Source organism: Schistocerca nitens, chromosome 3, assembly GCF_023898315.1.
Source record: "Schistocerca nitens isolate TAMUIC-IGC-003100 chromosome 3, iqSchNite1.1, whole genome shotgun sequence".
NCBI lineage: Eukaryota > Metazoa > Arthropoda > Insecta > Orthoptera > Acrididae > Schistocerca > Schistocerca nitens.
Genome location: NC_064616.1, coordinates 387,453,563 through 387,481,199, shown reverse-complemented (window position 1 = coordinate 387,481,199; position 27,637 = coordinate 387,453,563). Strand labels below are relative to the sequence as shown.

The 27,637-nt window shown below is 40.2% G+C and overlaps 1 protein-coding gene across 1 annotated transcript in view; it reads left to right on the top strand.

Moving 5' to 3' along the window:
- The window catches only part of LOC126248328 (putative Dol-P-Glc:Glc(2)Man(9)GlcNAc(2)-PP-Dol alpha-1,2-glucosyltransferase), a 91,773-nt gene that overhangs the window by 40,573 nt on the left and 23,563 nt on the right, over nt 1–27,637 (top strand). The window contains exon 4 of the mRNA XM_049949220.1: nt 14,810–14,961. Within this exon, the coding sequence (XP_049805177.1) occupies nt 14,810–14,961 (152 nt within the window). The remainder of the gene's footprint in view (nt 1–14,809; nt 14,962–27,637) is intronic.

Below are 27,637 nucleotides of genomic sequence, written 5' to 3'. Positions count from 1 at the left end.
TGGACGGTATTACGGCATCGTCGGCCACAGACGAATGAATCGGAGTCATCTCAGATGGGGAACCGGAGTCCAAACGCTTAAACTGGGTGCCAACACTGCCTGCGTGCATGCTCAGCCGTGATTTGCGCTTTCCCTTGTTGTACATGTGAAGACGGTGGCTCGTTTCTCCGGCAGGGGGCTCTGGATGTCACTGTGCTCTGTGTTTCGTCTACAGTGATGTTATAACCCCACCCCTTGGCACCTGCACTTTTCCTAGTGAGTTGGCATATATATTGGCGAGCCAGTTCAGCAACACCTTAGTAAGCACCTGAAAATGACGAGCTGCTGTCTCATTGAAATACTGTGAATCTCCCACATTATTATCCGATGCGACACCTGTGAACCACTGAAACAGTTATTATCTCAGGAAAGTCTGAAACAGCAATACTTCTCTTTGTGAGAATGACAGAAAGTTGTGTTTAATGTTCTATTAGAAATAACATGATTTAAATCCACTGTACTGATGCTCATTTAAGGGGCTCCGGAAAGGCTCAAAATCATGAAAAGTTCAATTTTTACTTTTTTGCGTTTTCTGAATCTGCAGACTATTACCTTTTAATAGATATATAATTTATTCAATTCCGAAGACTACAACTATTTTTAAATTTTTTTTGAAATGTGTTCTACATGGGCGTGACCCACTGTGGCGCTGTTAAACTGCTGTCAAATGGTGTTATTATTAACGTCCGTGTTCATCAGGTACATTTTAGTGATGTGAGATAAAGTATGTGTTGTGGCTAACCTGTGATGGTTCAATATGTATTGCTGGTGTGATTGTCGATTGTTTCATGTTTATTTACTCTGTCGTTATCTCGAAAATATTCGTAATTAATTCTGTTTCTTGAGTCTCTGTTTTGTTGAAGTATAATAATGAGTAAAAGTAAAGTTATTAGAAATCCTTTGAAGGCTTTTAAGAAAAGGAGAAATGTTGGAAAACCAAAGGTATTTAGAAATATGGGAATGAAGATAGGTTCTAACATGGTACGAGCGATGCTTGCTTTAGACAAGGAACGCCTTCGGGCTGCAGACAGGGCTGTAAAGAGTCTAGAAATACAAGGAAGAGTAAACAGGAGGAGGAACAAGAGGAAGCTGGAGGAGGAGTTTGCAGAGGATGAAGATAATCCATCCTATGGACCTGGAATGCACTAAAAAATTAATCCAATCTTTGTCGCTCGATTCCCAAAACTTTTATTTTCTCATACTAATTACATGTTTTCTAAGGATCTTCCAAACATATTTGTTTCTAACTTTCAGTAAATGTTACACAGTACCTTCTGCATAATTTAACACAGCCTTTTTCCAAAAAACTGTATATTTTTGAATATATAAATAAAAAATTGCAAAAAAATGTTGTGAATTTTCATTACAATAGAAAAAAAATCATCTTTAATAACTGAACTAAAATTTTGTAAAATCCCTATGTTAAGTTGGAGCCCATATTCCAATAAATAATCTGTAAAAAGTTCAACTTCCTACCTCAAATACTTTGTGAGGAAAGATGTAATTCATAAGCGTTATTTTAACATTGCAAGTATAGGGCGTTCCAGAATCAAAATCAAAATTTCAGGGATTGTTCTATCTTCTTGCTACTGGGTGTCGTTTAAGAACCGTGACACATCTCTTTTGACTAAGCGAGTCCACTGTTACTGTGCTCAGGGCTTGATGCTGCTAACGTTTGTGTTTTTATTTATTTATCTGTTTTATTTTTTACTGAAATCCCTGGTATTCACAGGTTTTCCGTCATTTCCTTAAATCGCTACAGGCAAATGCCAGGATGGTTCCTTTGAAAGGGCACGGCCAACGTCCTTCCCCATCGTTCCCTAATCCAATGAGACCGATGACCTCGCTGTTTGGTCTCTTCCCCCAAAACAATCCAATCCTAGTATTGACAATACCTTTCCCAACTTAGTGGTTATGGCTGCTAATTTAGTACAGTGGACATATGAAACCCTTCCATCTATGTAAACCTTAAAAACTTGAATGTTGTGTTGTCACTAAGCCGTGTTCCTGAATCACGAGAAATGGGTGACTGAAAAGAAATAAAACATAGATGGGTTTACTTATGGTTCAACTACACAGACTGTTGCCAAGGGGAAAGCCACTTAGCCAGTTGCAGTCTATTTAAAATTACCTTAGAATTGACAGCTACAAAGGAAGTAGTGAGAGATGAGGCCCAGGAGGAAGGCATAGCACAAAGCTAGTCAATTCCATGAGACATGTAGTGACAACTGCTATCCTAGTTGCCTTACCTTTACCCGCACCGCAACACTTGTTCACTATGCTTTAGCTTCAGGCATCTTGCGGCGGTTATCTATTCATTGTGTGATGCTGAACAATGTTTGAAACAAGTTTGTCATCATGGAATAAGCATAGCAAAAGGAAGCTATTTTAAAAAAGTTTCAGAAATGATCTCTGCATTAAATAACAGCGCTGACAGTGTCACTTCCAGCATTTGTGATAGCAATGAGAATAATGTCAATAGAGATTTTTCATTGTCGTCACAAAAAAGATGCATAGGCAGATTTAGATGAAGGATTGGCATGTGCAGTTTAAATATTTCCATAGAAAAATTATATTTTTAGAAGTTTTGACTGTTAATAAGATGGCTATTACCAGAAACTGAGTCTGAATGAAGTTCATCTCAGGAAGTGAGTTTTATTGACCAAAAGTAATCCCCCTCACTTTCTGTAATATAGCAGTTGCAATACTGTTCTACAATATTGTCCTTTATTCCAAACCGATGTTTCCTCATGTCGATTAACAGGCATATTCTTTTTTGTTATGTTACAAATAAACAGTTTGTTCACAAAATGTATCAACAGGTTAATTACAAATCTAGTGCTTCTTTTCTCGCAGTGAAACAAAAACGGCAACAGCTAAGTGTTGTACATGCAGCTGTAGCATCATGTGTCACAGTAAACTCAAATTACCTTGTGTTGAATATCTCTGAAAGAGTTCAGATTTGGAGCATATGAAAATCTCGTGTTATCTTAGTTTCTTTTGCGTTATGTGTTCATCTAAATTCTGTAAGAAAAAAGTTTCCTGCATGTCAAAAATTCAGTAATGTCATAAGGAAATCATTTTTTAAATTCCAGAATTCCTAAAGTGGAGTGTGTGCTGATACGAAACTTTCTGCAGATTAAAACTATGTGCCAGACTGAGACTCGGGACCTTTGCCTTTCACAAGAGAACTTCTGTGACGTTTGGAAGGTAGGAGTTGAGGTACTGACAGAAGTAAAGCTGTGAGGATGGGTTGTGAGTTGTGCTTGAGTAATTCAGTTGGTAGAGCAATTACCCACGGAAGGAAAAGGTCCAGAGTTTGAGTCTCAGTCCAGTGCGTAGTTTTAATCTGCCAGGAAGTTTAATATTTTCAGTTTTCTGTATGTCAACTTAAAATTTTGTTGCTGCAGATATAACTGATGAAAAAATTGTGCAGCAGTTCCAGAAGTCACTGATGTTAGTTCCATATTCGTTCATCAACCAGATATAAGATTTACTGTGTGTTGTGTGCAAGTCGTGGCAACTCTGCTTAGCACCTCCATGTGTTCCTTTTGAAGTGAAGTGTCAATTCTAAAGTAATTTTACTATACCATAAATTTCCTTGATCAGACATATTTACAATACGCTATATACTGTAGAGGAATGTTTGACCAGGATGGGCTGTCAGGATGCACCCTATTAAAACTCGTCAGAGTTTCCCAAGTTATTTATTATTTCCAGCTACAGTGCCCCCATTCCACTCGGTCTGCATCCCTGGGTCCCGCAATGCTGAGGACTCCACTTCGCTGTCTGCAAAACAGCTTGGCACGGAATGGCTGCCTCAGCGACCCATGCAGCGCACTGCTGTGTGTCGGCCTTGCACGGCTGCGGAGTTGTGACGACGTCAGGATGCGCCGCCAGTCAGTCTTCGCCCCTGCTGCCTCAGCGCCGCCCACTGGGAGCTGCAAGGCAACCCGTGGCGTGCTTCCTCGCCAGTGTGGCTAAGATCGCGGCAACAACAAGTGCCTGCGATCTGGCGTCTGAATCTGCGCCCCTCGCATCTGGATGCCTGCGGCGTGTATTTGGGGCCAACAAGACTGCCTGCAGTAGCGAACTGTGGCGTGGCCCCCCGCTGGCTGACTGCGGACCCTGCGTTGGCCTCGGAGGGCCGAACCAGCGACCTGCCGAGGACTGGAACACTAGCGCCCCATCTGCTGCTGCGTGTAGCTGGTGGTGTGACACGCCCCACAACCCAGGAGAGTTGTCACACTTGAATACCTTGTTAGTGAACCCCATTTATATGCGACTGTGCGCCTCTGTTTTCCTAACGCGCCACTCTGACGAGTCATGTACGCATAACACCTGGGTTGGACCAGTGGGCCCCTTCTGCCTCTAACTTGTGCCATCCAAACCGCTGCATTTACTCTTTTCAGCAGGTCTACGGCCCTGTGGCCTCTATTCTACTTCGCAAACGCCTGGTAACATAACTTACTGTCAACAGGCCCGCGCCTGGCTGTAATTTGCGTGCCCCAAAATATTGCACTGAAGCTAAGCTTTTCCCATCTTAAACGGTGGCGCCGCTACATTATTCCTCCCTTCAGAAAGACCCGGTCCCCGGGTGGACCTCTAACTGCTCTTAAACTTGTTTGGGTCGGCACATACTTATGACATATTTACTACTACTATTAGAAAACTTAGATGTGGTCTAGTCCTCTTAAAACATATGACACGGGACAAAAAGTAAAAATTCCTTACTGGATGACCACTCCACTTAATGCTCAATCAACATGCAACAAAGTTAAGGCTGAGATGGCACTTGGCACACAGGTGCTCAAGATGATCATTACTTGTTGTTGCCTTTCCCTATATTGAGCGATATGCTGCACAAGTTGTTCAGCTGATATGCGCCCCTTTTGATCTGAAATGAACTGGTTTACGGATCTCAACAGACCTGACTCCAGTGTTTGATTTGACAAGGTCAGGTTCTGCCTTGGCAAAAACTCTTAAAGTTGCTTCTGGCCAGTACAGCTGTGGCTGTGTAACATTCAGTTGCGTGCTCCCGAAATTGACACTGGCAGATGGAAGGTTGGTCCTATTACGTTACACGCAGTTCCATTGATTAAAATTCTGCTCCCCTCGAGCTCTATACGTTTCGCTTCTGCAAATACTCCCTGCTCAAAACAACTTGCTACTACTATCAAATTTCGTAGGTGGAGAAGATCCATTGCATCCCGACCTGTTGCAAGCTCAATTTTGGCTCCACGATGTCCCTTTGATAGCCTATTTCTTTCCTCCTGGCTAAAAATAACTGCACTGTGCCCATGTCCGGATTGGTGCTTATCACCCTGGCTGGACATACCGTTACCTTCCCTCTATGGCAGCTCTGTAATTCCTCCCTTGTCATCCTGGCGTACTGGCTGTTAACTGCCGAGATCAGCTTGGTCAACGCTCACCTTTTCAGTGATCACCATCAAAATGACTGCTGTCCCCAGCAGGCTCACAGTACTCAAAAACACATACAACATATGAAAATACAATGCTTAATTAATCTATGCAAACCTAATGATACAAAACAAGAAAACAAAAAAAATACAAATACTCCACTGCTTTCTGGATCGCAAAGCATACGGTACGTCATGCTGTACTCTATCTTCCTCGTTTTCTCTGCCCTGAACACCTCTCTTCACTCTCTTTCTTCCTCTTCCCTTCCTGTAATATGCCTGGAATCATATAGTGACAACCCTTAAATAGCCGTAACTGCCCAATGTGTACTATCGTTGCTCTAGGTGGCAGCTGAAGCTTAACATTAATGGGGTATGTAGTTTCAACTACTTGGTATGGCCCTTGATACCTCGTGACAAACTTCTTTGTTTTCCCTTTCTACATTTACATCTACATTTACACTCCGCAAGCCACCCCACTTGAGTTTGCTAAACATCTCCCTAACGCTATCACGCTTACCAAATAACCCTGTGACGAAACGCGCCGCTCTTCTTTGGAGCTTCTCTATCTCCTCTGTCAACCCGACCTGGTACGGATCCAACACTGATGAGCAATACTCAAGTGTAGGTCGAACGAGTGTTTTATAAGCCACCTCCTTTGTTGATGGACTACATTTTCTAAGGACTCTCCCAATGAATCTCAACCTGTTACCTGCCATACCAACAATTAATTTTATATGATCATTCCACTTCAAATCATTCCGCACGCATACTCCCAGATATTTTACAGAAGTACCTGCTACCAGTGTTTGTTCCGCTATCATATAATCGTACAATAAGGGATCCTTCTTTCTATATATTCGCAATACCTTACATTTGTCTATGTTAAGGGTCAGTTGCCACTCCCTGCACCAAGTGCCTATCCGTTGCATATCTTCTTGCATTTCGCTGCAATTTTCTAATGCTGCAACTTCTCTGTATACTACAGCATCATCTGCGAAAAGCCGCATGGAACTTCTGACACTATCTACTAGGTCATTTATATATATTGTAAAAACAATGGTCCCATAACACTCCCCTGTGGCACGCCAGAGGTTACTTTATCGTATGTAGATGTCTCTCCATTGAGAACAACATGTTGTGTTCTGTTTGCTAAAAACTCTTCAATCCAGCCACACAGCTGGTCTGATATTCCGTAGGGTCTTACTTTGTTTATCGGGTGACAGTGCGGAACTGTATCGAACGCCTTCCGGAAGTCAAGGAAAATAGCATCTACCTGGGAGCCTGTATCTAATATTTTCTGGGTCTCATGAACAAATAAAGCAAGTTGGGTCTCACACGATCGCTGTTTTCGGAATCCATGTTGATTCCTACAGAGTAGATTCTGTGTTTCCAGAAATGACATGATATGCGAGCAAAAAACATTTTCTAAAATTCTACAACAGATCGATGTCAGAGATATAGGTCTATAGTTTTGCGCATCTGCTGGACGACCCTTCTTGAAAACTGGGACTACCTGTGCTCTTTTCCAATCATTTGGAACCTTCTGTTCCTCTAGAGACTTGCGGTACACGGCTGTTAGAAGGGGGGCAAGTTCTTTCGCGTACTCTGTGTAGAAACTAACTGGTATCCCGTCAGGTCCAGTGGACTTTCCTCTGTTGAGTGATTCCAGTTGCTTTTCTATTCCTTGGACACTTATTTCGATGTCAGCCATTTTTCGTTTGTGCGAGGATTTAGAGAAGGAACTGCAGTGCGGTCTTCCTCTGTGAAACAGCTTTGGAGAAAAGTGTTTAGTATTTCAGCTTTACGCGTGTCATCCTCTGTTTCAATGCCATCATCATCCCAGAGTGTCTGGATATGCTGTTTTGAGCCACTTACTGATTTAACGTAAGACCAGAACTTCTTAGGATGTTCTGTCAAGTCGGTACATATAATTTTACTTTTGAATTCACTGAACGCTTCACGCATAGCCCTCCTTACGCTAACTTTGACATTGTTTAGCTTCTGTTTGTCTGAGAGGTTTTGGCTGCGTTTAAACTTGGAGTGAAGCTCTCTTTGCTTTCGCGGTAGTTTGCTTACATTGTTGTTGAACCACGGTGGTTTTTTCCTGTCCCTCACAGTTTTACTCGGCACATACCTCTCTAAAACGCATTTTACGATTGCCTTGAACTTTTTCCATAAACACTAAACATTGTCAGTGTCGGAACAGAAATTTTCGTTTTGATCTGTTAGATAGTCTGAAATCTGCCTTCTATTACTCTTGCTAAATAGATAAACCTTCCTCCCTTTTTTTATATTCCTATTTACTTCCATATTCAAGGATGCTGCAACGGCCTTATGATCACTGATTCCCTGTTCTGCGCTTACAGAGTTGGAAAGTTCGGGTCTGTTTGTTACCAGTATGTCCAAGATGTTTATCTCCACGAGTCAGTTCTCTGTTTAATTGCTCGAGGTAATTTTCGGATAGTGCACTCAGTATAATGTCACTCGATGCTCTGTCCCCACCATCCGGCCTAAACATCTGAGTGTCCCAGTCTATATCTGGTAAATTGAAATCTCCACCTAAGACCATAATATGCTGAAGAAATTTATGTGAAATGTATTCCAGATTTTCTCTCAGTTTTTGTCACTAATGCTGCTGAGTTGGGAGGTCAGTAAAAGGAGCCAATTATTAACCTAGCTCGGTTGTTGGCTGTAACCTCCACCCATAATAATTCACAGGAACTATCCACTTCTACTTCACTACAGGTTAAACTACTACTAACAGCATATAGGGGCTGGATAGCATTACCCGTTGTCCTACTCTATACTGTGGTAAACTTCCTTTCCGCTTCAGTGTGTCTTCCTGCCTTTCCAAAGCCTTCGTATTTGCCTTTTGTACCCGTTTCCGGACATCCCGAATTGTTCTCGCGAATTGACGTACAGATTCACTGTTCCTTCCTTTCTGTTGTTGTTGTTGTTGTTGTTGTTGTTGTGGTCTTCAGTCCTGAGACTTTCTGTAGCTTCACTAAATCACATGGTGACAGCATTTTTCACCCATACACTACCTCAATACTAGGCCACAGTGTTGGCAGAATAATCTCATTAACGGTGCTACTTTTCATAACAAACTTCTGTGTACTAGCCACAAAACATTCATGTTGTAAGCTCATTAGATGTTGCTACTGCAGGTGTACACATATTCATAAATTATATAATTGTATGATATGGAATAAAAAGAGTAATTAAATAGGTAAAGCCTGCCGTGGGCTTATCAGATGTATGTTTTTACAGTAGTAAAATGAAATACATTAGGAACACAACTAAAGTTAGATTGTTAAAAAGGAAATAGTTAAGTGACAGTAATTCTGATATTCCCTTGTATCTAATTTTAGATAAAAATATAATGTAATCCATAAGAACAAGTTTATGGAACTAACAGAATAATATAAAATGATAAAATAGATATATAAAGAAACCAAAGGGAATGAAATGAGAGACTGTAGTAAGTAACCAGAACACTCTGTTGTCGTGGCTGCCAGAGTAACACATGCACGAGAAGTGGTCAGAGGAACTTAACTGCCAGGGAATCTTACCCTGAAACGTATCATTGCAAGAATGATAAAACAACGTACCAGTCAATTAATAAGATTATCTAGTAATGAAATATATAAACAAAGAAGGGACAAGAAACCATGGGTAATACACTCAATGTAAGAATGAAACAAACATATAAAGCACTGGACCCTAGGTAAAGACAAAAGCAAGATATGTATGAGAGGTGTTCAATGGTTAAAGTAGGACACTGTCAAACAAAGCTAATTAGACATTGGGTACAAAATTGCTCTGCCCATCGAGCACTTTTGCTGGCTCTCGTTTTTATAACAAGTTGAGAGGATGCCATTTTTGCACCGTGTGGAACAGACATACCTTATTCTCAGTGCTCCCTGAAGTATGACCAGTTTGATGAATACAATCCCAAAGCAGTGTTGTTACATGGCTGGGAATAGTCCCTAAACCTTACGGCAAAAGAGCAGCTGGTTTGGTCGATATAATATGTATCCCAGTTGTTACAGTCAATCCTGTATACTCTAGAGCCAGCAAATTTGTCATATGCGCTTTTCGGTTTATGTTTTACAAGCAATTTTAGGGTGGTGTAAACTGGAAAGGCACATCTAATATTAAATTTTCTGAAACATTTCCCTATTTGCTGGGACATTTTGCCGTGAAATTTACTTGGAATGGTTTTCATTCTTTTCTTATTGGTTCTATTTTATGGGTGAGTGTCCATTTGCCTGCTGTTTATTCTGTTAGTTCCATAAGCTTCATTCTTACACACGTCATTCTATTTTTACCTAAAATTTTCTACAAGAGCATATCAGGATTATTTTCACTTAATTATTTCCTTCTTAACAATTTAACTTTTTTCATATTCTTAATTTATTGCATTTTGTTACTGTAATAAATTATACACCTGGTAAGCCTGCTATAGACTTTACCTGTTGAGTTATTCTTTTTATTCCATATCGTACAATTATATAATTGATGGGTGTGTGTACATCTACAGCAGTGACACCTAATGAGCTTATGACACAAACATTTTGAGGCTACTGCACAGCAGTTTTTTATGGACAGCAGTGCTGTTAACAAGATGACTCCACCAACACTATGACCCATTATATACCATATTTTAAATATGTGTACGATGCTAAGCTGATTTTGTGTTCCTTTTGACAATACCTCTATGGCTCCATAAAATTAGGCCATATTTAAAACAAGTATATCTCCACCTATTTAATGTGTATGTTTTCCACATGTATGTTAGTAATACTTTGGTCTGTTTTATTATTTCAAGATGTAGACAACCCACTAGTTGTATTTGTATTTTTTCCCATGTTTGCTACAGATATGAAGATGGTAATTGCTGACTGAAACAGATAGTCAAGGACCTAATGGTTTTGTGATCAGAGACGGAAATAAAGAACTTTATAATACTCGTAAAGTTTAATGTTCATCAAAGCAATACTGACTGAGATATAGTTAGTTGTTTGACTCCTTGCTTGACTTCGATGCAGAGCAAGTGTGAATTTATAGTGACTTTGAACTCTTATAACTCGGACAATATTTTGTTGACACAAACGAAATTTGGCCATCTTGTACAACATTAAGAATATTAATGAAGTCAAACAATGGGAAATCCAGGATGGAGAATGTAATGGTATTATGGAAATGATACTTGCTACTCGTCATATAGCGGAGATGCTGAGACGTAGAAAGGCACAGCAAAAAACTGTCAGAAAGTGAGCTAGTGTCCAACAAGGGTTTTGTCAAAAATAGACTACACACACACACACACACACACACACACACACACACACACACACACACAAAGGCTTCAGCTGCCGGAGACTGAGGTCCTGTGGACTGTGGGTGTGAGCTGCTTTTGAATGTGTGTGTGTATTATCAGCGCACACCTTGTTGGCCGAAAGCTCACTTTGTGGCAATCTTTTTGTTGTACCTGTGTGCGACTCAGCATCTCCATTGTATGGTGAGTAGCATCTACCCTTTTCATAATATTGTTGAGTAATAATGAAAAAAAAATTACATGCCTTATTCAGCCAGAAAATTTTACACAAAATCGCCCAAAAAATTGGTAAAACAGCAAAAAAAGTGTATGTGATTATCTAATGGGGGGCTAACAATGCTAGATAATATGAGTGGAAGATGGGCATGAAAATCACAGTATGAAAAAAATTAAAACTTTGGGTTCTTATATCTCCTAGAGTAAGTGCATGCTGAATATGAAACATAATATGCAATAGCTTGGTAGCTTAGTGATATGGAACACACAATTTCCTTCACCTTCCCTTTTCCAGCAGTATACAAATGTGTTGATAAAATGACAGTTTTATGAAAAATGTGAAAGTGGGGTGTATTAGAGTCTTTTTACAAATACTGTTGTCTCTCAAAGCTTCAAAACCAGTTTCATTCAAAACAATGTGTTTAAAGCCCCCTAGAACAGTGGGTTTAATTTTCAATATAGGCTAACAATGCTACATAAGTGGAGGTAGAGCAGCTAGAAGAATTGTGCTGCATATAAATTTTGACTATGGCTTCTTATATCTCATTTATTAAAAGCATTATAAACATGAAACTTTGGCCACAACTACTTAGCAACATAAGTTTTTTCAAAATAAAATGTCATTCACATCCTGATTTCCAGATTTTTACAAAATCAGTTCAAACTTGATTTTTTTTTTAAAGATTACAAAAATAGATCACATTCAATTTGCTTTTAGAAAATCTCTTTTCCAAAGTTGATTTCAAACGAATCACAGTTGGAAAGACCGTTTTGAGGCATACAGAAAATCATGTTTGATGTGCACTAGCAATACTTGAAAATGATGGACAAATTTGAGGAAATGTACCGCAGCAACAGGCTACATTTCAAGAATCTGTTGACTGTTTTGTTACACGTATTTTTTTATTTGTATTATGACGAAGTAATACCTTAGTATTTTACCTTGGTCCACACTGACATTGTTTACAGTTTGTCATCACCATATATTGCATCCCACCTACTATGGAATCTTCCAGCAATGAACATAGACCCAACTGCAGAACTGAGCTCCTGCAGCCACTCCTGCCTGCTGCCGTACGCTGACTTTTCGTTTGTCCAAGCTACACTCAGCTGAACTGACTGGCTTGCAGGTGTGCACCTCCATTCCATTACACAAGTCTGCAAGGTTTTGAAATGTAAATTAAGAAACCAAATCACAGGCTTGGGAACCTGAGTGAAGACACTCAGCGATAGCTGGTATTGTCCAGCTGTCAGGTGTGGCCCCTGTAGTGATGGGGCCACTGATTGATGATCTTGAGCTGGTAATGTCAGTGTCACCATGGACCTATGTGATGTCTTACTTGTCAATATAAAAATTAAAAATAAATGCAACGGAACATTGACAACAGGTTGCTGGAGTGTAGCTTGCTGCCGTGGTACAGGCTCTCAAATTTTTCCATCTTTTTCAGGTATTGTTGGCGCACATTGGGAAATCGAACGAAAGTTACTGAATGTTGGAAAATGTGCTCTTTCCAATTGCGATTGGTTTGAAATCAGTTATGGAAAACAACTTTTCTAAAAGCAAGTTGAATGTGATATATTTATGTAATTTTTACAAAAATAAAGTTTGAACTGATTTTGTAGAAAATTAGAGAGCAGTACGTGAATGATATTTTATATTGGAAAACTATATGTTGTGGAATTATGTCCAAAGTTCAGTGTATCATGCCTCTAATCAACAAGATATTAGAAGCCATTTAAAACTTTGTTTGCAGCACTGCACAATTTTTCCGGCTACTTAGCCTCAATTTGTGTAGTATCATTAGCTCATTGAAAATTAAGCCCAATGGTTTTTTTTTTTTTTTTTTTTTTTTTTGGGGGGGGGGTTGTTTCGAATGATGTTGATTTTGAAGCTTAAGTAGAAAATAATTGTTGTAAAATAAGTGTAGTAGAGTATACCCTACTTTCACATTTCCACAAAAATCAACATCTTTTTGACAAATTTATAGGTTATTGGCAAATAAGGAAATATTGTATTGCCCATTCTTATGTTACCGAACTGTTGCTTATGTAGGTTCATGTTCAGCATGCTTTTACTCTACAAGCTATAAGAATCGGAAGTTTACATCTTTTTTGTGCTGCAATTTTTACTCACAACTTTGATTCAAATTACGTAGCATTGTTAGTCCATGTTGCATAATCAAATACACCACTTTTGCAGTTAAAACCATTGTCTTTCTGATGAACCCAGTCTGCAATGTTTTATAGAACATAGTTTCTTGCAAAATCAGGTTGAAGGAACATTTTTTATCTTTTTGCAAAATCTTCAAATTTATTCAGTACTGGGAAGTGGTATATAAGTGAAATGCCATATTTGAGGACCTTGTGTTTTTAGGTTACTACATGCCAAGTTTTATGTTTGTCGTAGTTTTAGTCCGTGAGATATTAAAGCCAACTTCTGGAGCCAGTTTTTTTGGTCAATTTTGCCTAAAATTTTCTGGCTGGATATGGCTTATAAAAAGTTTTTTATTATTTCTGTTAAGATAAAGCATAAAGTTAAACAAGATGGCCAAATTTCATTTCTTTTGAGAAAGTATTGCTAAAGATGTAAAAGTTCAAAGTTGTCAGAAATTCATGCTTGCTCTGTGCAGTCGCTCAAGGAGTCAAACAAGTGACAATATCTTGGCCAGTATTGCTTCACAGAATGTTAAAGGCTACCAATGTTCATTGGTTACATGTCGAATGTTCACATAAAATTTCAATGAAATCCGTGATGGTCAAGCTGGGAGGCCTAGGCGAGTTGACTTGGAATGACCCTCTGTTGTAGTGTGAAACAGCTTTTCGACGGATGCACAGATATGTGAGCATAGCAGAGTGAAGTGTATTGGCTACAGTTCAGATTAGCAGATATACAAGAGACTAGCTAAATCACAAACAACTGTAGTTTTTTGTGTGCTCATGGCGGTACTATAGGTACACGAAGAATTATATTTGAAACCATAAAACTGTATTGCACTAGAAAACTATCCAGACTATTGCAGCCCAAAGAAGCTTTGATCAGACCCTCTAAATATATAGTAGTATGTCTCATCAGGTTTGATGAGATGAAGAAAGAAGGGGACAAAATCTTGTTGTTAAGTGTAGTTGCACAAGTAGGAATAAAACGATAATGTGTTCATTTGTTCATTAATGTTAACGCTAATCATGTATACATATCCTGTAAACAGATTCGTTCCACATCATTTTGATAAAAGAATTTTTCAAATGATCTATGTAACAAATAACCAAAGTAAGTGTTCTGTGTTCCATAAAGCTGTTCCAAGATTTCATTTTCATAATAGCAGAGTACCTAAAGTCTGTAACTTTCCTTATCCCTGTATTTGAATAATTTATTGTTGATATGCTGGTTTTATGGAAATTTTTTGAACTCATTTCTGCATTGTCTTGTAAATACATCACTGGTGGGTAGACAGACTTGGACAGTGTTTGGCTCAGTTGCAGAAAATTGTAAGATATTTAAGAGTTGTTCCTGTTAGGAAGTTAAGTCCCAGTAGAATAAGTTAAGCAGTAAGTTTTTGAATATTACTTGGATTATTTAAGTATTTAGAGTTCACTGGTAATGAGAAATATGTTCCTTAGTACAACAAACATTGGTATTAACTACTATGCCTTTCATGATTTTAACAGATTCATTTATATATCAAATGATAAGTAATTTTTTGTTTGTGTTATAAACGATATATAAATTTTATTATTATGTAGAAGGCTACGTAATACGTGATTTGTTTGTGATTGTTGTTTCTTGGCCTAGGTGTTATATCCATCTTTGTGCGTCAGACCAATGTGATATGGATAGGATTCATACTCCTGATTAAACTCTTCAGTTTACTCCAGCGTGATATGGTAGCTGTTGGACAGTACGTGAATGTGTTAAAAGATGAAGAGTTCTTTCAAATGGTGACGGTAAGGTCATATTACATATCTTTCTGAAATAAAGGTGATGTACATGTTGTTAATGTAAACTGCACTTTCTTTTTCTTCGAAGATGTGTTTTTCTCGTGGAGGATACTTTTCTTTGACAGTGAGCTAAACCAATTCTAACCGAAAACAGTTATTTGAAAAATACAACAAAGTACAGGTACATTGATATAAGCAGAAGTTGGGAGAGAACAGAAGTGCATTAGTAACTAATATGATCCCTGTGGAAGTAATTTAATTTGAGAATGGAGGAGCAATGAGGGAAATTGAGAGACCTGACTACAAAATATATCACATTGGGGAATAGCCAGAAGGTTACAGGTTTTGGGTGGGTGGGTGGTTGCCTGTGTGTGTGTGTGATTTTAAAGACTTCAAGGGAGCTATTTGGCTTACAAAACTGGAAAAAGGTTGTGAATAGATAAAATTAAGTTGACTGGAGATATTGCTTATAAAATCACTATATTTGATCAGAAGGTTTCAACAATACTGAAGGGAAAGAATACCAATGGAATAAAATTTGGGAAAGGTGTAAGACAAGGTTATCACCTAAACTCTTCAGCAGATATTTGAAAGATATGATTGCTCATTTTTTATTAGTGGATGGGAGGTCAAAACTGGTGTGTGAAACTGAGTTTGGAAATTTGTGATCAGTGTGCTTCTTTTAGCCAGATATGGAAAAGAACTCCAAGGACAGAAGTGATCAAAGCTACGAGAAAAGATTATGGAATGAAAATAAACATAAAGTAAATGAAAAAGACAGGAGGAGGATGCAAAATTTAAAAATAATGCCGAACAGAAACAAACTAGAATATGTGGAAAATTTTCAGTGCCTAAAAAGGAGTAGAAAGAATTGGAGGTGAGACACTGGCATTAAATGAAAAATAGCAGTGGCTAAATTTGCATACTATAGTAACAGGAAGATTTTCTGTAACAGAATGTAAACTGGATTAGGGGAAAAGTTTATGAAATGTTTTGTTGGGAGTGCCCTATTGCAGGGATGAGCAATTGTTCTGGCTTGGGATTAGTGGAGGACCACACCTTTTAAAATGATTGAATTCATTAGTTAATTTTGCATGTCAGTAAAGGTATAAATTGTACCACAAAAATCAATAAATAAAATACTGACAGTTTTATTCAATTTATCATGCTAATTTCATATCATTGGTAGCTCCAAGCACATCTAATGTTAGAATCAATTCAGTGAAACAAATATATCCTATCACCCTTGTCTACTTGCAGGTAAATCTCATTATACGGGATAGTAAATTTTGCAGAATTGTCTCTCATACCAAATTTCCATTAATTGATAGTAATTATATATGTAAAAATGAGGTCAGGTTCTCATTTATTCACATATTAAGCTTAAAATAAGAATTTGAGTATTTTTACCAAAAATAATAATCATCATCATCTTTCTGAAATGCATTTTAATGCACAATTTATACACTTAAATTTTTAACACTGAAACACATAATAATGCACCAAAGTATTTTTCATCAGGTCTACATCGTAAATAGCTTCCGGATAATCTACATTGCAAGAATTTGCTGGTGCTACAATCAGTTTAGTTTCCATGACAGATTTACTCAAATGGAAATCCTTTGTGGCTGAAGTGTTCTTGCTAGGCGCTTGACATTTGTTTGCAGTGCCACACTATTTTGCAAAAAAAAAATGTTTAATTGTTTGCTTTGCAGTCTTCATTGCCTGTTGATTATACAACTCTGTGTAACATTTAAGACAACATTCATCTTCTCTCTTCAATTTTGCACTCCTTGCTCCTGAAGGATCATGTTCTTCAAAAATCGTCATTGCGGTGGCAATTTCTCTGAAGAACTCTGCCAATGTATTCATTGCCAGTTTTCTAAGAGGCTGAATCTCCTAGATTTCTGTTTCTTCTGTATTAATTATTACTATTCTGATTGAAACTGTCAAACCTTCTTTGCTCAGTTTCTTGAAATGGGAGTTTGGGAGGGCACATTCGGCATAGGTATCAGTGAATCCAATCTGACATGCAAGGTCTGCAGTTTCTAACATCAGTAGCTGCCACCAGAAAAAATTGGTGGTTAAGTTTGTCACTCAAATCACATTCTTTTAAGCGATTAAAGAAAATTTTATGCAGATAGCATGCCTTGATTGTAGAAATAACTACCTGCTCCAATTTTTTCTTTCTCACAAAAGGCTTTCAGTTCTGTTTAGTTCATTAAAAAATAGTTGTTGAAAACATCAGAAGTCATCATTTTTATTCCATCTCCAATGAACTCCCAGCCTGCTCTTGTCGCAACCCTTTTTATAGTGCTCTAGGATTTTGAGAGTAGAAGATATAAGGGGCTTTAATTTGCAATCCCCTGCAATACTAACATTGAAAAGAAGTGTGCATCAGTTCTTGTCAGCTTTAAATCCTGGTACTGTTTTTTCTTCAATAGAAGTCAGCGTGTGGCTAGGCATTTATTTCAAAAATTAGATCGTTTCATCAATGTTGAAAACCTGCTATGCAGTATAGTCTTTTTTTCTGTCACAACTTCTCCAAATGTATCTTTAAATTCCTCAGCTCTAACTTCATCGGCCACAGCTGCCTCTCCTGTCATTTTTAATGTTGTGATAGCCAAAATGATGCTTGAAGTGATCAGACCAACTTCAGCTGGCTGGGAAAGGCACTGAATCGTACTCATTGTTTGTTAAATCTTCATACAAGGTCTTGAACTGTAGCTTCGGTAGCAGCTGCAGAGAGAGGCATTTGCTGTTGGTTGTGGTGCTGAATCCAGTGGCTTAGCGTTTTTTCTTCTCTCCATACTTTTTTCCATCGATGAGCACATTTTCTTTCATTTTATCCGACATTTTAGTAGAGACCCTGTCAAATACAACTTCACAGCTCTGCTGACCTGAATTGGCAGTTCAAGTTTCGAGAAAGGTGACAGAAGATGGGTGTAGAAATGTGCTCAGGCGTTACTGCTTCTGCATACTGTTTACAGATAGCAGCACTAGATTTAAAACTAAAATTACGTATATGTGAAAACCCGTATAACTGATCCATGTATAACTGTGTGTGTGTGTGTGTGTGTGTGTGTGTGTGTGTGTGTGTGTGTGTGTGTGTTTCAGTGGGGGGTGCAAGTTTCTGCATCATTCAAATTTTTCAGCAGACAAACATTTTTAAAAGTCATTTAATGTCAAAGCATTAAACATTTCTTTCACTGAGTGTCCTGAGTGAATGTCAAGTAAGTTCAAGCTGCAGCTTTTCAGGTGCTGTGCCAGTATCAGCAGTGATGCAAATGTAAGAGAGCAAACAGAATTGAGGCTCAATTTTCTTAAAGTCCTGAAATCTTGTGACCATGGTCTCTCTGCAGATGATCCTTAATCTTAACAGAAACACTTCAGGCACATTGTTTTTCTGGAAATAGAAACATCAAATATTGCCCTTGCTTGCTTGCATTGTGGATAGACCTAGTTTTGTTTTGGATGATTTTACATGCTTCCACATTTCATTTGCAAACAACTCCTCTCCTGGCAGAGTCACAGTCTATTCATGCAGTTTCTCAAATATATCAGCTGCAAGCTGTATCTCATATCTCCACTTCTCATACGCCATTTTTGTAACAAAATCAGATATATCTCCTTTTTGTCCAGAAAGAAGAGGATTTCACTCTGGAATGTCCAGATTGTTTTTAACACTTTGCTCAGGCTCAGACACCTCACACTGTCATAAATTACTTCTTCACTGTGCCTCCTCATCATCAAAAATATATATATTTGAACTGCTGATGGTGGGATGCCCTTGCTGTGATTATGTTCATGACACCAGCAATAGGATCTACCACATGCTTTACAAAGGATCTCCTAATGCAAAATGCAGGGAAAAGAAAACATATCACTATGTCTTGTGCTTGTAACTTATTTTCCCCACATCAATTGTAATGCTTACCATTTTGTTCCTGGACAAGCCACTTTTCTCCACACAATTCACAGTACACTCCAGCAATTCCTGAGGTGTATTTCTGAATTTCATTGATTATAGTCCAAGTAATTTCTCTGCGATTACAGAATTTTCCATAATTCCACAGATAAAGCTAAGTAATTCTACAGGGTTTAGGTTATCTGTGCTGTCATCCTTTGACAAAGAAAACCAGACAAAATCTTTACTCACCGTCTTCAGCTGTTCTGTGAGTTTGTCATTGTCCATGACAATGAAATGCTTTAAAATTGACTTCTAACATCAGTACACAATACACTTGCACATTCTGCCATACACTTCTTAATAAACTCACCAGTCGAAAAAGGGCTTGTTGCGTTTAGTCAAGGTTATAGGCTATCATGAAAATTGCATCTGTGGTGCTGTTTTGAAGTGTCAATTTCATTGTGAATAATGTTTGTTGCTTCTTCAGCCTTTTCACACCCTCTGCAGATTTTATTTTGTGGTATTTCTTGGAAAGTTTACAGCTGAATTCACGGTTGGTTTTTTGCAGTGTTTGATTGTACTCCTTACATACAACTGTCACTTGATACCGTTCCAATTATCTATATCTACATCTACATATATACTCAGCTAGCCACCAAGAGGTGTGTGTAGCAGAGGGCACAATTCGCGCCTAAGTCATATTCCTCCTCCCCCTCCCCCTCCCCCTCCCCGTTTCACTCTCGGATCGCGCGAGGGAAAAACGACTGTCTGAACACCTCAGTACGAGCTCTTACAGGGTTATTACAAATGATTGAAGCGATTTCACAGCTCTACAACAACTTTATTATTTGAGATATTTTCACAATGCTTTGCACACACATACAAAAACTCAAAAGTTTTTTAGGCATTCACAAATGTTTGATATGTGCCCCTTTAGTGATTCAGCAGACATCAAGCCGATAATCAAGTTCTTCCCACACTCGGCGCAGCATCAATGAGTTCGAAAGCATCGTTGATGCGAGCTCGCAGTTCTGGCACTTTTCTTGGTAGAGGAGGTTTAAACACTTCACCATTAAGAAAAAACGTTGCTTCATCACTGAAAACAAGTTTCGCACTGAACGCATCCTCTTCCATGAGCTGTTGCAACCGTGCCGAAAATTCAAAGCGTTTGACTTTGTCATCGGGTGTCAGGGCTTGTAGCAATTGTAACCGGTAAGGCTTCTGCTTTAGCCTTTTCCGTAAGATTTTCCAAACCGTCGGCTGTGGTATGTTTAGCTCCCTGCTTGCTTTATTCGTCGACTTCCGCAGGCTACGCGTGAAACTTGCCAGCACGCGTTCAACCGTTTCTTCGCTCACTGCAGGCCGACCCGTTGATTTACCCTTACAGAGGCATCCAGAAGCTTTAAACTGCGCATACCATCGCTGAATGGAGTTAGCAGTTGGTGGATCTTTGTTGAACTTCGTCCTGAAGTGTCGTTGCACTGTTATGACTGACTGATGTGAGTGCATTTCAAGCACGACATACGCTTTCTCGGCTCCTGTCGCCATTTTGTCTCACTGCACTCTCGAGTGCTCTGGCAGCAGAAACCTGAAGTGCGGCTTCAGCCGAACAAAACTTTATGAGTTTTTCTACGTATCTGTAGTGTGTCGTGACCATATGTCAATGAATGGAGCTACAGTGAAGTTATGAAATCGCTTCAATGATTTGTAATAGCCCTGTATTTCCCTTATCTTTGAATGATGATCATTACGCGATTTGTAAGTTGGTGGTGATAATATATGCTCTACATCCTCGGTGAAGATTGGATTTCGGAATTTAGTGAGCAGCCCCTTCTGTTTAGCGCGTCGTCTATCTGCAAGTGTGTCGCACTTCAAACTTTCTATGAGATTTGTAATGCTCACGCGATGGCTAAATGTACCAGTCACGAATCTTGCCGCTCTTCTTTGAACCACCTTCTCAATCTCTTGAATCAGACCCAACTGGTAAGGGTCCCATACAGATGAACAATACTCTAAGACTGGTTGATGAACTAACGTATTGTAAGCTATTTCCTTTATTGAAGGACTGCATCACTTCAGGATTCTACCAATAAACCGCAATCTAGAGTTTGCCTTACCCGTTATTCGTGTAATCTGATCATTCCATTTGAGATCATTTTGAATAGTCACACCCAGATACTTGACGGATATTACCGCTTCCAAAGACTGATCATTTATTTTGTACTCATACATTAATGGGGATTTTTGCCTTGTTATACGCAGTAGGTTACGCTTACTAATATTGAGAGATAACTGCCAGTCATTACACCACGCATTTATTTTCTGCAAATCCTCATTGATTTGTTCACAACTTTCATGTGATACTACTTTCCTATAGCATCATCGGCAAACAGTCTAAGGCTGCTGTCAATACCATCAACCAGATCGTTTATGTTAATCGTAAAAAGCAGAGGACCTATTACGCTGCCCTGGGGCACACCTGAAGTTACTCTTGTTTCTGTTGAAGTTACCCCATTCAGGACGACATACTGCTCCCTGTCTGTTAGAAAACTTTCTATCCGACCACATATGTCATTGGATAGACCGTAAGCGCACACTTTTTGCAGCAAGCGACAGTGCAGAACTGAGTTGAACGCCTTTCGAAAGTCGAGAAATATGGCATCAACCTGGGAGTCAGTATCTAGAGCCTGTTGTATATCATGCACAAAGAGGGCCAGCTGAGTGTTGCATGACCGCTGTTTCCTAAAACCGTGTTGGTTTCTGCAGATGAGCTTCTCAGAGTCTAGAAAGGTCATTATGTCTGAACAAAAAATATGTTCCATGATTCTACAACAAATCGATGTCAGTGCAATTGGTCAGTAATTATGTGCATCCAATGTTCTACCCTTTTTATAGAGTGCTATGACTTGGGCCTTCTTACAGTCCCATGGAACTTTCTGCCGTTCCAATGATCTGTGATAGATGATGGATAAGAATGGAGCTATATTTTAATCTTACGGGGATACCGTCTGGGCCGGATGCCTTTCTGGCTTCTAAGGATCTTAACTGTTTTACAATCTCAGATACACTAAACACTATGTCAGCCACCCTTTCGTTTGTTCGATAATTGAAAGGGGGAATGGTGCTGCAGTCCTCTACCGTAAATGAGTTTTTGAAAGCTAGGTTTAGAATTTCGGCCTTCTGTTTATCATCATCAGTTACATTACCCATACTGTCAGCAAGAGAAGGTATTGAATTATTTGTAGTGTATTATTAACAAAGAAATATGTGTTTTTCCATTATTCATTAAACACACAACATAATGCACTGGTTTTACATATTTTCAGAGCAAACCAAGTTGACACTTGGTGTGGTGGCTTTTGGGAAGGACTATTAATGGTCAATACCTTTATAGTCATTCCCATGGGTCACTACATTGAGTGTCAATTTGGTTTGCACAAATAGTATCTGCAGCATGCATGCGTCTTCATGTGGGCATCCTAATGGAAATTTTCAGTCATGTACAGGAAGGAAATCTTGGTTCACGGTGGATTATTATTATTATTATTATTATTATTATTATTATTATTATTATTATATTTTTTTTGTCAGGCAATGCAAAAACCCATAGTGGACCGCATGTGGCCTGCTGGCCGCTATTTGCTCACCCCTGCCCTACCTTATGATGCCAAAACTCGTTTCATGTGGAATGAACACAGGAAGATGTTGAAGGCTTTTGAAATGTGGAGAGCGTGGAGAATGGAAAGAAAGTAGGATGGGTAGACAGTGACAAACTAGAAGTTGATAAATAGAGTGGGAGAAGGAAAGCAATTACTGGGTATAATAAAATGGAGAAAAAAGCTTGGTGCAATTTACAAAACTGTGTCACAAGGACATGTGGATGCGATTAGAGGGCAAGAATAGAAGAGAACTCGGTTACTAGATAAGCTAGTTAATGTATGTAAATACCACAGCCTAAAGAAAGAACTGATAAACTGCAGAAAGTTACACAACGAAGACCTGTTCACAGAGCATGAAAATAGTATTCCATGTGACTCAGCCATCTGGTGGATGACACTTTGGCAGCTTGCATGTATGTAACCAATCCCAGTAATCGTGCAGTTTAATGTGGAATCCAAACAATACATGAGAGCCAAAGGCTAGGTTAAAGACACTTAAAATATTATCTTCTCTGTCTGGGATTTAAACCTATGGTATTTCCTCCCCTATGGGTCCGGGGGTTACAATAGGCCCCAGGTATTCCTGCCTGTCATAAGAGGCCACTAAAAGGAGTCTCACAGTTTCGGCCTTTGTGATGGTCCCCTGTAGGGTTTGACCTCCATTTTTCAAAATTTTCCCAAAGAGCGAGCCAATTGGGGAAGGGCGCCTTACATGGTGCATCATGTCCATCGTGCACTGAGACCTATCGCATCCTTCGTCGACGTGGAACTGCACTTCTGCTCATTCTCCAACTGTTGGGCGAGGTCACCCTCCTGGGTGCGTATTTTTCCATCAACTGTGCAGTATTGTTTTCTACGCTGACGATGATAATGGACTTTTTTGCACCTGATATCCAGCATGATAGCCAGTCCGTTGTGGTGGGGCCACCGTCTCTAAGTGTTCACGGCCTCAATTCAATGCACAGAAGTTCCCCTCCATGGCCACACCATGTGAGGAACGTCAGGCTAAGGATGGCAGTGGCTCTTCTTCGTCCCAGTACCTTGTGTGTTAGAGAGCTGTTGGGGAATCTTTCATGATGATGAAGCCTCAGTTTCTTGTTGAGCATTTAGAGCACAGGTTTGGGGAGATGGAGGGCTTGTCCAAAATGAGATCTGGGTCAGTCTTCATCAAAACAGCATCCTCTGCCCAGTCACGGGCGTTACTCACTTGTGACAAGCTGGGGGATGTTTCTGTAACCATCACGCCCCGTAAGAGCTTAAATATGGTTCAGGGTATAACATTTCATAGGGATCTTCTTTTGCAGTCCGATGATGAGGTGCGTGCCAATTTAGAGCGGTGAGGTGTACATTTCGTTTGGCGTGTCAACCAGGGTCTGAGGGGCAATCAGGTTGCCACCATTGCCTCCGTCTTGGCCCTCTTGGGTGATACGTTACCCGAGAAGGTCAAGGTGATCGTCTACTGCTGTGATGTAAAGTGCTATATCCCTCCCCAATGGAGTGCTTTAAATGTTGGAAGTTCGGTCCATCACATCCCAATACTCCATGTGACCCGCCTCCCATTTGTGTTAACTGTGGAGAGCACCATTCGTCTTGCTTGCTAGACTGCAGGATTTTCCAGAAAGGAAAACCACGGATACAAGGCCCTGGACTGACTGACTGACTGACCTACACTGAGGCTAAGAGGAAATTTGAATGCCTACATCCTGTATGCATGACAGTCTTACACCGCCGCTACAACGGTTCTAATCCCATCAACTCCGCCAACCCCAGTCACCTCTCAGAGCCAGAAGACTACATCTGCCCCCTTGATGGTGGGCGAGCACTTCCCTCCCTGTTGCTCCTGCACCACATATTTCAGGAGCAACACCCCCACCCCCCAACCACCAGGGACGTCCGTCCCCACTTCTAAGCTGGAGTAGCATACAACTTCTTTGGCTGCTCTCGCTAGGAAGGGGTCCCTTGGATCACTCCCTACCTAGGTTTCTGCTAGTGGGAAGACGACACCCGCCAGTGGGTGAACAGCCCAAAAGCAGCTGGTCACAGCGCTTAACGCTCATTGTCAGTCCCTGAGACTGAATGAGTGAAGTCCTCCCGGCCAGGGAAACCCAAGGAACAGAGAGAAATCCAAAAAGAAGGTCCCAAAGCCAAAGGGAATTGCGGTGGCACCCACACCACTGCTACCTCCAAGCTCTGTGTCTGCTGATGAGGTGGAGATTCTGGTGTCCGCTGTGGACCTAGATCTCATCGGACCCTCAGACAAAATGGATATAGACTGCTCAGGCAAAAGTCGGTGGCAGCAGGTGACCCTGAGATGTAAACTGCCTCACTGAGTGTTCCATGCCTTCCCAGTCTCACAATGTCATTCTCCAGTGGATTTGCAGCGGTTTTTTCCACTGCCTGGCTGAGCTACGACAACTGTTAAGCTTTACACCTGCTTTCTGCATTGCTCTCCAGGAAACATGGTTCCCGGCAGTGCGAACCCGTGCCCTCCTCGGCTCTGAGGGATACTACAGGAACCGTAGTGACTGTAATCGAGTGTCAGGTGGAGTTCGCGTTAATGTCCTAAACTCAGTCTGTAGTGAACTTGTGTCCCTTCAAATAAGGACGACGCAGGAAATAACTCTCTGCAATGTATATCTTCCTCCAGATGGTGCAATACCCCTGAACTAAGTTAATAATTGGCTCCTTCTACCGACCCCCAGACTCCGATGATATAGTTGTGGAACAGTTCAGAGAAAATTTGAGTCTCGTAACAAATAAATACCCCACTCATACGGTTATAGTTGGTGGGGACCTCAACCTTCCCTCGATATGTTGGCAAAAATACTTGTTCAAAACCGGTGGTAGGCAGAAAACATCTTCCGAGATTGTCCTAAATGCTTTCTCCGAAAATTATTTCGAGCAGTTAGTCCACGAACCCACGCGAATTGTAAATGGTTGCGAAAACACACTTGACCTCTTAGCCACAAACAATCCAGAGCTGATAGAGAGCATCATGACTGATACAGGGATTAGTGATCACAAGGTCGTTGTAGCTAGGCTCAATACCGTTTCTTCCAAATCCACCAGAAACAAACGCAAAATAATTTTATTTAAAAAAGCGGATGAAGTGTCACTAGAAGCCTTCCTAAGAGACAATCTCCATTCATTCCGAACTGACTATGCAAATGTAGACGAAATGTTGCTCAAATTCAAAGATATAGTAGCAACAGCAATTGAGATATTCATACCTCATAAATTGTTAAGAGATGGAACTGATCCCCCATGGTACACAAAACAGGTCCGGTTGCAGAGGCAACGGAACAAGCATGTGAAGTTCAGAAGAACGCGAAATCCTGAAGATTGGCTAAAATTTACAGACGCGCGAAGTTTGGCACGGACTTCAATGCGAGATGTCTTTAATAGGTTCCACAATGAAACATTGTCCCGAAACTTGGTAGAAAATCCGAAGAAATTCTGGTCGTATGTAAAGTACACAAGCGGCAAGACGCAGTCAATACCTTCGCTGCGCAGTGCCGATGGTACTGTTACCGACGACTGTGCCGCTAAAGCGGAGTTATTGAACGCAGTTTTCCGAAATTCCTTCACCAGGGAAGATGAATGGAATATTCCAGAATTTGAAACACGAACAGCTGCTAGCCTGAGTTTCTTAGAAGTAGATACCTTAGGGGTTGCGAAGCAACTCAAATCGCTTGATACGGGCAAGTCTTCAGGTCCAGATTGTATACCGATTAGGTTCCTTTCAGATTTACAACTGCTCGCTCACCGATAGATCTGTACCTACAGATTGGAAAATTGCGCAGGTCGCACCAGTGTTTAAGAAGGGTACTAGGAGTAATCCATCGAACTGCAGACCTATATCATTGACGTCGGTTTGCAGTAGGGTTTTGGAGCATATACTGTATTCAAACATTATGAATCACCTTGAAGGGAACGATCTATTGATACGTAATCAGCATGGTTTCAGAAAACATCGTTCTTGTGCAACGCAGCTAGCTCTTTATTCGCACGAAGTAATGGCCGCTATCGACAGGGGATCTCAAGTTGATTCCATATTTTTAGATTTCTGGAAAGCTTTTGACACCGTTCCTCACAAACGACTTCTAATCAAGCTGCGGGCCTATGGGGTATCGTCTCAGTTGTGCGACTGGATTCGTGATTTCCTGTTAGGAAGGTCGCAGTTCGTAGTAATAGACGGCAAATCATCGAGTAAAACTGAAGCGATATCAGGTGTTCCCCAGGGAAGCGTCCTGGGACCTCTGCTGTTCCTGATTTATATAAATGACCTGGGTGAGAATCTGAGCAGTTCTCTTAGGTTGTTCGCAAATGATGCTGTAATTTACCATATAGTAAGGTCATCCGAAGACCAGTATGAGTTGCAAAGCGATTTAGAAAAGATTGCTGTATGGTGTGGCAGGTGGCAGTTGACGCTAAATAACGAAAAGTGTGAGGTGATCCACATGAGTTCCAAAAGAAATCCGTTGGAATTCGATTACTCGATAAATAGTACAATTCTCAAGGCTGTCAATTCAACTAAGTACCTGGGTGTTAAAATTACGAACAACTTCAGTCGGAAAGACCACATAGATAATATTGTAGGGAAGGCGAGCCAAAGGTTGCGTTTCATTGGCAGGACACTTAGAAGATGCACCAAGTCCACTAAAGAGACAGCTTACACTACACTCGTTTGTCCTATGTTAGAATATTGCTGCGCGGTGTGGGATCCTCACCAGGTGGGATTGATGGAGGACATCGAAAGGGTGCAAGAAAGGGCAGCTCGTTTTGTATTATCACGTAGTAGGGGAAAGAGTGTGGCAGATATGATACGCGAATTGGGATGGAAGTCATTACAGCAAAGACGTCTTTCGTCGTGGCGAGATCTATTTACGAAATTTCAGTCACCAACTTTCTCTTCCAAATGCGAAAATATTTTGTTGAGCATACATAGGTAGCATACATAGGTAGGAATGATCATCAAAATAAAATAAGAGAAACCAGAGCTCGAACAGAAAGGTTTAGGTGTTCGTTTGTCCCGCACGCAGTTTGGGAGTGGAATGGTAGAGAGGTGGTATGATTTTGGTTCGACAAACCCTCTGCCAAGCACTTAAATGTG